Source organism: Artibeus jamaicensis, unplaced genomic scaffold, assembly GCF_021234435.1.
Source record: "Artibeus jamaicensis isolate MK-2021 breed Jamaican fruit bat unplaced genomic scaffold, CSHL_Jam_final scaffold_916, whole genome shotgun sequence".
NCBI lineage: Eukaryota > Metazoa > Chordata > Mammalia > Chiroptera > Phyllostomidae > Artibeus > Artibeus jamaicensis.
The window spans coordinates 57589229-57599136 of record NW_026522059.1 but is presented as its reverse complement, the minus strand read 5'-3'; the positions used below and the strand labels follow the sequence as shown (position 1 = coordinate 57599136).

The 9908-nt window shown below is 35.7% G+C and overlaps 1 protein-coding gene across 2 annotated transcripts in view; it reads right to left on the bottom strand.

The window, feature by feature from the left end:
* Window positions 1–1368: 1368 nt before the first annotated feature.
* Window positions 1369–9908, bottom strand: part of CRISPLD1 (cysteine rich secretory protein LCCL domain containing 1) — a 35933-nt gene continuing 27393 nt past the window's right edge. For both annotated transcript variants that reach the window (XM_037155259.2, XM_037155260.2), the window contains 3 exons: window positions 7678–7753; window positions 3035–3165; window positions 1369–1615 (listed from right to left, as the gene is read on the bottom strand). In XM_037155259.2, the coding sequence (XP_037011154.1) occupies window positions 1564–1615; window positions 3035–3165; window positions 7678–7753 (259 nt within the window). In that variant the 3' untranslated portion in view covers window positions 1369–1563. The remainder of the gene's footprint in view (window positions 1616–3034; window positions 3166–7677; window positions 7754–9908) is intronic.

Sequence of the window (9908 nt, the reverse complement as noted above, 5' to 3'; positions counted from 1 at the left end):
TTTATATTTTTCAGATTACTTCCTACTAGTTTAGAAACTCATTTCTCTCATTGTATTCAAGTTTTCCCTTAATATAATGCTTCTAAAGTTGTGATTGCTTTCCCTTTCACATACAAGTACCTAAATAGGTTGACTTTGCACACTTTTGGTATTAAGGATGTTATTTATGTTCACATCAATAACCCAAATTAGAAGGCAATAATTTTGTAGATTTAAAATGAATTCTAAATCAAAATAAGAATGCAGCCCTGGCTGGTGTAGCTCAGTGGATTCAGCACGGGCTTGTGAATCACACGATCACGGTTTGATTCCCAGTCAGGGCACACGCCTGGGTTGCAGGCCAGTTCCCCGCAAAGGACTCACGAGAGACAACCATACATTGATATTTCTCTCCTTCTCTCCTTTCCCTTCCCTCTAAAGATAAATAAAAAAAATTTTAAAGTCACTTATAAAAAAATAAGAATGCAATGGAGACTGAAAATAATACTTTGAAACATGATTATTTTAATATGTTTATGGGAAGAGTAAATTCACCAGCAGGAAAAAAAAACAAAACCAAAATTAACATTTTTCAGATATTAGTCTCAAAGCACAATACATTTTTCATAGAAACAAGTACCAGTACATTACCATTATAGGTACCATAATATGGCAACATTTATACACATAGCCATTTACCATTAAGAAAATCAGTGGCAATGGTGATGCAATACATTAGTTTATCTTTGTTAAAAGGTTTGCTATAATACTTCCTGGCCTGCAGGAGTATTTGCCAGGATACAAAAGAGGACTTGACATCAGTGTGAACAGTATGCAGAAAGCTCTGGCCGCCCATGCATACCTCTTTGCTTATTGTATAATCACTAGGAATGCCATCCTACCACCACTCTGACTTCGTTGCAGTTACTATTAAAGCCATTCCTAGAGAATCAAACTTCCTAGAGAATAGATTCATTTGGATATTAAGGAATTACTTTATACAAAATAAAAAGTATAGCATCAGGATATCCCATATACCTAAACTTAACAGAAGAGAAAAACTATACAGGTAATAGGTGAAAGACAATTTGAGATTATTTGGAGTCGATATGGCATAGTATTAAACTGGGGACAATGTAATAACATGGTTTCTTTCATTTTTACAGTTATTATTTTTGTCATTATTGTTTTTGAATATGCCAGATGATTGCCTGAGGGCCATTCACATTCAATGTTTAGATTCATTTTATTAGTGGCATATACAAAGCACCATGTGATATAACATATAAAAGGTAGAAGAGTTATGACTATGTAATTAACTGTAGAAATAACTGCTAAGAAAATATAGCAATATTTAACACAGGATTTCTAAAACCATTACATGTTCATTACTTTTTCCAAAGCTAATAATGTCCCATGTTTTATTTTACAGACTATGTCTATTAAGATTTGTATGTAGCTGGCACTTGGGGGGGGCCTTAAAATAGTTGCTATGTTCTGTACAGTATATTTTACAGTTTTATACAAACTTCAGAAATATGGCATTTGGAATAGTTTTTATGATCCTCTTCCAAGTGTTCTATTTCACACAACAGCAAATACTCTGAATGCCTTTCCTCCTGGAGGATTCTGTAAACTGCAGAAATACAAAAAGCATATCGATGTCATCTCCACGTACAATACCTCACTACGTCATGCTTTCTTATGATATTCAGGAAAGCAGCTCTGTGAATCCAGCTGGCCAATTTTCCTAGGCTACTGTAATTTCTAGTTATTGGAAAGCTTGAGTGAGGATAACAATTAATCTTTTAAATCTTGTTTGTGTGCTGAGCTGCAAGCTCACTAAAGAAACTTAAAGTGCACAGTGGTAAAATTATATTTTATATAAAACTTCACTGACCCCAGATCATGATTTCATATATCACCATCTTTGATTCTAATAGAGCATAGTTAGCAGCTGTGATTCAGTTTCGTTTGGGGCATATGGAGATGCTGCTATTCAGTACTGAGATCTAGGTTTATTGCCTAACTAACATGGTTAAAAGTTAACTGCAAGTGAAAAAAAACAATATTTTAGACTACCAACATCATTTTCTATGCCTGGCAAAATTTATGTTTTTTGCTATCATATTTACTAATATTTTTAATATCTATAGTTTCACAAAAGATCTTAAAAAATTTCATGATCAAATCTGAAAGATCCCAAGAATTTTTCCATTAAAATGAAAACACTCCTCTAAAAAGAGATGCTAAATATAAATCTCTATCTTTTATGAAGATGGCACCCACATAATTACGTGGGAGGCAAGCTAGATACCCTGCAGGGCATACTCTTTAATGTCCTTGAAAGAAATCTTACTATAATGTAAAACTTCCATTGCAATTTGAAGAACTCACTAAATATCTAAAAGCTAGGGAGTTTTCTCCATCTATACAAAATATATGAGACTTAATATGATTTCCACAAGTACCAGTGATTTGAAAAGTCACTATGGGTTCTTTTCTCTTAACTTTTATTAGTACTTGATAAAGTAAGCCAGATGTATTTTCTCAAAATATACACCAAAATATATAGTACTAATGAGACAGATAATATTGAGATAACCTGAAAGAGTTCATTTATGTCATATTAGCCACCCAAAATCCAATCAAAAAGAAACTTTGGTTCTGAGGAAAATCAGACTCATTGTTTTTGTCAAATACTTTGTCAGATAACTGGATTAGAGAATTAGTCAGTGCCTTGCTCACCTAGAAAGAATTACATGTAAAAACTTAATCTGGAAAATTCAAAAGAGGATAAAAGATATTTTTGTATTATAAGATCGATTAACAAAAGAGTGGTTCTGACTTGTAATCCGATTTTCATTTTGATTTTTATAAGCCTGCAGGAGACAGGTACCTCTGGTACTACAACCTCTACCATCCCTGGAAAACCTACTATTACAATCAGCAAGCGAAATACCGGCTCAACCACAGAACCTCAAACCCACACGGAAGTGAGTTTGTTGTAAAGCATGCATAAAAAGACAAAATATAGATATGATTTTAAATTTACCTTTCTGAGGAGACTCCATTCTGAAAAGAAGCAGTGTAAGCCTTTCTTTTGTCCACAGGCATAATGTCAACATAACCACCATGATTTCGAACCACTCCAGCGTGCACTGCCGCTCTGCAGATACTGGACAGCTGAGGGGACAAGAGCAAACCTGCCGTCAGGAAATTCCTGCTGAACTCACCCAGCTTACGCTCCTGCTTCACCAAAGTCCCTGATATGTCTCAGTGTGGATTCTCAGTGAGCAGCTACAGGATGACGTTTTGTGAATAAGGGAATGTTTCAAAAATTGCAAAGGTAAAGCCACTTCTGAGCAAGTGTGAAGGCAGAGCTTAAGGGTCGCTGCAATGCTAAGATTCCCCTTACCATCTAATCTAGCAAACAAACACACGCCGAGCCAAATAGCAGGCTTTTTCTGTTGTTGAAGCAATAAAATGCAATTGGCTCCTTTTATTATTAAGTTTCAGCCTACTGGAGTCACTCTGACCTAATGTTCACTTTTGACTTATAAACAGCTCAGACGTAGTTCTGTATATCCTTATGGTCCTTTTTCCAGAATACAGGTATATATTAAATTGGGAGTTTTCCACCCTGTTAAATAAATATAACCTCCTCAGAGAAAAATTGCTTAAAAGAATAACTCCACCTCCCAAAAAATATGAACAATCATGGCTTCCACTGGGATTTGCAATGTCTATCATCACCCTGGTTTGAATGGTCTCACACGAGGTACTGGCAAATCATGACATTGTGCCAGTTATATAATCTGAATTGAATGGGATTTCTATGGAGGAGAAAAATATTGTTTCAGGTCCAGCACTTTCAAATTTTTAAAACCACTGACTCCTAGAAGTCAACTCTTTCTTCACGGCCCATAAAAGTCTTCTCTGGATTTTAACATTTGATTTCATCTAAATGCTCTGCCAAAATTTGTCAGTAGCTGAGTACAGCCCCAGGAAATTTCATAAAATGAAATAGTAACTGTTTCAGGACCAACTGATCCACCTCATTTCCCCACGGGTCTTTTCTGACCCCACTGGTATGCTCTTTTCTTATTTCCATGCACCTGTGAGTGGCTTAATGTGCTTTTGAAAGATCACATGACCATATGCATCTCACATGACCTTGCTTTTTTTACTATGCTCTGAACCCTGTGGCATCAGTCAGTACTTATTAGATCAGAGAGCCTGAATGCCAAGCTGGTTTACCCTTTTGCCCTATTACAAAATGCCTTATATCTAAGACCTCGTATCTTTATAGTTAGGAGGCATTTTATTCACCAATTAAAGGCTCTTTCTGAATTAATGTTTGCATCCATTATGGTTCATAACAAATGGAAATAAAAATAATTCTATACACATTTCAGTATTTATCTTGCTCCATTATAAAGGCATAGTCAGCATTTTTCCCAAGGAAATAACAGTGCTTAGATATAACTTTCACTAAATTTAAGCACTTAATATGTTTTCAAACTATTGTTTTGCCGATAACTATTCTGTCAGCAGACATTCCTATTCAAGTTCAAAGGTCAGAAGAGATTTTCTGTTCATGCCTACACTTTGTAAGCATTAATATACCATGAAATAAAAGAATTCATCTGTGAAACCAGTGGAACATTTTTAAAGAATGCAGAAATTAACTTTATCTGTCACAAATGGGAAATAAAAGTTAAAGCAATAAAATTGTATACCTTGTAACTCTACAAGTAGAAAGAGAGAGAGGAAAAGAGAGTAAGGTGGGGGATGGAGGGGAGGGAGAGAAAAGGGAGGAAGTTAATGGGTTGGTTCTCATCTGTCCACATCTTCTACTTAAAAAGGTAGTAAGATTGGCAGGCAATAGTTGAATCTCTTTCTCTGCATTTACCAGTGATAGCCAACTCTATATTCCCAATTTATCTTCAAAGGGTCTACATAATAATACATAATTATCTACCCTACCATTTTACTGAAGTAAGAAGACAAAATGATCTCAGTATCAAGCTCTAACAAATCCTTCACTCTAACAAAAGATGGCTAATCAGCACAGAAGTATGTAGGATATGGTGAAAGATTTTCATCAGACATAACTAAAATTAAAAGTTTTGGTGCTTCAAGGGATAATCTGGAAAGAATGATTTCTTTGGAATTCTATGGTGATCTAGATATGCTCATCCATATACACTTATTAATGTTTTTTCCACAAATATTTATGTGCAAAATATTTGTTCGGTTCCTGATATTACTTATGCTCTAAGTTCTGTTAAGTCAGGAAGCCAACCTGTCTTGTTCCCAGCTTGCCACCCACCAAACTGTTGACGAAAAAGTGACACATGAATTGCCCACCTGCTGCCCTCAACAGACTTAAAAAGTAATGAAAGAGATGGGGAAGCAATCACAATACTTAATGGAATCAGCGAAGTGCTAACAGGAGAAAACAAAGAGCTGAATGAAAGGTAACACCATCCTTGGATTAGGAGATCTGGCAATATACTTCACAGAAAGAGTGATGTGAAGAGTGATCATGTTTTTGACCAATAGAAAAGTAGAAAAAGGATGTTTTTAAATAAAAACAATAAGCTATGAACAAATGTGAGAAATAGCAATTTAAGATACCAGCAAGATTAAGCTGCAGATCAGAACATTGCAAAGCTGGACCTTGGGAGAGAGTTAGATTTGGAGAATAGTTTCAATGGTAAGGCTGAACTGAAAGGGAACACCTGGATCTAAATGAACTTAGCAAGAGAAAAAAGGTGTCAGCATACGTATTTCAGGCCGCTCTCCACAATTGTTATATCCATAGTATTCAACTGAATATATGCATCAAGAGTATTATTATCTAACTTTGATTTTCTAACTTGCTGGTTTAGAAATCTGAAAGTTTCTAAATGTTTGCCATATAAAATATAAACTCATCAGCATGCACTATGAGTTTCCAGTGAGATGTTTCAAGAGCTGGGTCTTTCTCCTGGTCCACTAAACTGGCTGCAGGCATGTTGAGTTTGCATCCTCACCAGCTCAGAGATAGCATACTTACATGCTGTGCCCCCTTGCAGCTCAAGTGATCTCCCCTGCAGCCTCCATAGATGCCACTCACCCCCTCCCATTACAGCCCCCCCACCACACCACTACCCTGCCCCCACCATTCCACCTCTAGAATGTGCTTAATTCTCTTTAGGAGCCCATGGTTGACACCTGGCTCAAGAAGCACTAATCCATACTGAAGCTATCACAACTAATGTTCCATGTCCAGTCCCAGGAATGTCATCCATTACAACATCTTCTCAGCTGATTTCCTTTTCTATGTATTCTAATGTATTATCTGTTCATGATTTTGTGATTCTATTTTTCCCTTTTTGTTAAATTTATTGGGGTGACACTGGTTAACAAAAGTATACAGGTTTCAGCTACAAAATTCCACAACACATCATCTGTACATTGTATTGTGTGTTCACCACCCCAAGTCAAGTCTTTTATCAGCATTTATTCCCCCTTTACTCTCCTCCACGCCCCCTCCACTTGGCAGGCCCCACACTGCTGTGTTGGTGTCCATGAGTTCTTTCTCTCCTTTTTTTTTCTTTTTTTTGCTTGTGATTCTATGCTGCTTTAAAAATGCCCCTTTGGCAGTGAAGATACTGTTCATACATTTGACAAATTCTTAATTATCCAGTTTGTACTTAAAATGCTAAAGAACCAAAAGGAAGATTAAAGAAAAGCAACATGCATTTTAGTTCCCAAAATGCTTCCATACTATTAAGTGTTTGATATAAAATATATGGGTAGGGTATAAAGAAAAATTGAATCCAACTATATTATTGTGTACCCATATTTACATATGAATATTCCTTTCTGTTATTATTAATGGTTAACTCTTCTGAGAATTTGTATACCAGCACAGAATCTGTTTCCTTATTCTGTACAGTAGTCCCCCCTTATCCACATGTTCCAAGGCCCTACTGTTCCAAGGCCCCCAGTAGATGCCTGAAAGATCAGACAATACCAAATCTTGTATAATCTATATATTTCCTACATATGCACTATGATAAAGTTAACTTTACAAATGAGGCACAGTGAGAGATCCATAGCAATAATACAGTAGAACAACTATAACAATATACTGTAATGAAAGTTATGTAAATGTGGTTTCTCTCTCCCTCTTCCCTCACCTCTTCAGAATATCTTACTGTACTGTACTGTACTCATCTTTCAGTTAAAGGGAGCTGTTTATGTCTGTAAAGCGAGCTGTTTACTGTAAAGCGAGGGTGATTTGAACAGAAGCACCGCCATGACAGTTGATGTGATAATAGTGACTAATGGGAGGGCGGCATCTACAGCATGGACACGCTGGACAGAGGAATGAGTTGTGTCCAGGATGGGACAGAGCCAGACATGACAAGATTTTATCGTGCTACTCCAAATAGCGTTCAATTTGAAACTTATGAATTGTTTATTTCTGAAATTTTTCATTTAATATTTTCAGCCCATGGTTGGCTGCAGGTAACTAAAACCATGTAAAGTAAAACCCTGGATTAGCTAGGGGGCAGAGGGGCTACTGCATATAAATATACCTATACATTTAAATGCGTGTGTATGGAACCTATGGAATCTACGATACATACATATGCACGTTCACACACAAATGCTGAGAACTGCATACATTAGAATACTTACATCAGAATAAACTCGAGTCCCAATTACACGAGCGTAATGTGGATTTGCCTGCATACAGTTGCGAGGGCAGTATACTCTGAAAAATAAATATATATTTATAAATACCGAGTAGCTGGTTATTTCAACCTTTCTTATTAGTAAGACTACAGACATGTGAACACAAAAGTAAATACTCAGCATTCTAAACCTTACTAACTTTTTTCTTCTCAACTAGGTCAATTGTAAAAGGCACAGGCTGGACAGAATTTCTTCTGCTTGTACTATCCACTTCCAGCAAAAATGTGTTTCCTTTTAACCAGAAAGCTTTCTAATGTAGAGATTCAAAGCAGAAAGAGGCAGCAGAAAGTATTCTGAGTATCTGGGTATTTACCTCTCAGTCAGAGGTAATCTCTGGTGAGAGGTCACCTCTCTGCCAGGTATTACAGTCACATTGGTCTGATGGTTACGCCTCAGGGTCTTTACACTTATCCTTCTCTCTGCACAGAATGTTGTTTCTCCAGTTATTCTACAGCCTGCTTTACTGATAACTGATTGGCTTCGTCACTTTTAAAAAGGGCCCAGAGCCTTTTTATTTAAACATAGGGTCCAATTATCAGTGTTTAGTCAATTACATGATATTAAAAAAAATCACTCCCAGAGTTTAAAAAACTTTCAAGTGGCACTTTCTTTTTTTAGTTGATTGGGTCTTCTGAGTTTACTTTCACTTCCCTTCCTTTCTTTCTCTCACTCTGTCTCTCTTTCATACAAAAAAGCTGGAAAAAACACTTTACATATCAGCAAAATGACTAAAACCATTCTTTGATGAAGACATTGATGATTTTCCAAAAACTATTCTAAAAAATCCAATGCTGCTACCTTTTCTAATTGAAGCATTTTAGAAATAATTACATTTCTTATTTAAAATTATTTATTTTTTAATTTTAATTGTTCCAGTACAGTTTTCTGCCTTTTAATTCCATCCCAGTCCTCCCCACCTCCCTCCCATTTCCACCCCCTTTGTTTTTGTCCATGTGTCCGTTATGCTTATTCCTGCAAACCCTTCCCTTTTTTCCCTGAAATTCCCTTCCCTCTTCCTTCTGATCAGTCAGTTCTTTATTTCAGTGTGTTTGGTTATATTTTGCTTGTTTGTTTTGTTAAAAAAATTCTTATTTCTAAAACGTATAACACTGTACAATCTAGAGTGAATATACTTTCTATAAATCTAAACCAGAACCATTTACCTATAAGTAATAAATAAGTTTGAGTTTTTGTAAGTTTGAACTAAAGGTTTGATTTGTGTAAGGATACTATTGGGTGTCCCTGTAGGATGAAGGGTGTCCCCACTGACTGTAAAATTTTCTCATATTTAAGAACTGTTGGGTGTTCAGTGACCACCTTATGGTTGTAAAACTATCTGCTCTTCTCTTAGGATCATGCTGTGTGGGATCTACCTTGACCTTATTTAGTTCTTGGTTTATGGAACGTCAAGGTCAATAGCTCCAAACTGGATTAGTTTTTACTTTTGTGATTTCTAATCAAAGAAATAGGGGAGGAAGTTCTTGCTTGTTTGTGTTCTAATCTGCGATTTTAACACCTTGATGCTACTTAGAATGTAGATAATGATCAAGTAAAAATGTTCCTTTATCTACAAATTACTTGTAAGTTTTAAATGAACATGCTGACAAATTTTAATAACTGATTTTACATCATGAACATGCAACAGGTTTTAAAAATCTAATTGTGTATGTGTATATATATATATATATATATATGTATATACATCTATACATATATATATATGGATAAGATTGCCAATGACACACACACAAGCACACACATTTTCTCCAAGGTCATGGTACTAAATATGAGAGACAGTTTATTTTGGGCTGATCTGCTAGCTATAGAACCTCTCAAGGACATGTTGTCCAGGTAAATCTTGTTTCTTTGTGCTCAATTTTAGTTAATATCCTTTAATTTATCTTTTCTTGGCATTTTCCCCCTAAATAGATTTATTCTTCAACTCATTAAGTGCTGTAAAATTCTAAAACAAATGCGCCATCAATATGATTCCTTAAAAGTCATAAAATGTCACACAAATAATACCATTATAAACTAATTTGTGAAACTATTAAAAATTTAGATGGGGGGAAGAAAACTTTTGTTTCACTGGGAGGGGGGAGCTTTCCAGTCTAATTAAGGTCAAAATTATGGATAAATCATTATTTCTGCAGATTTATTAAATTGGTGACAGT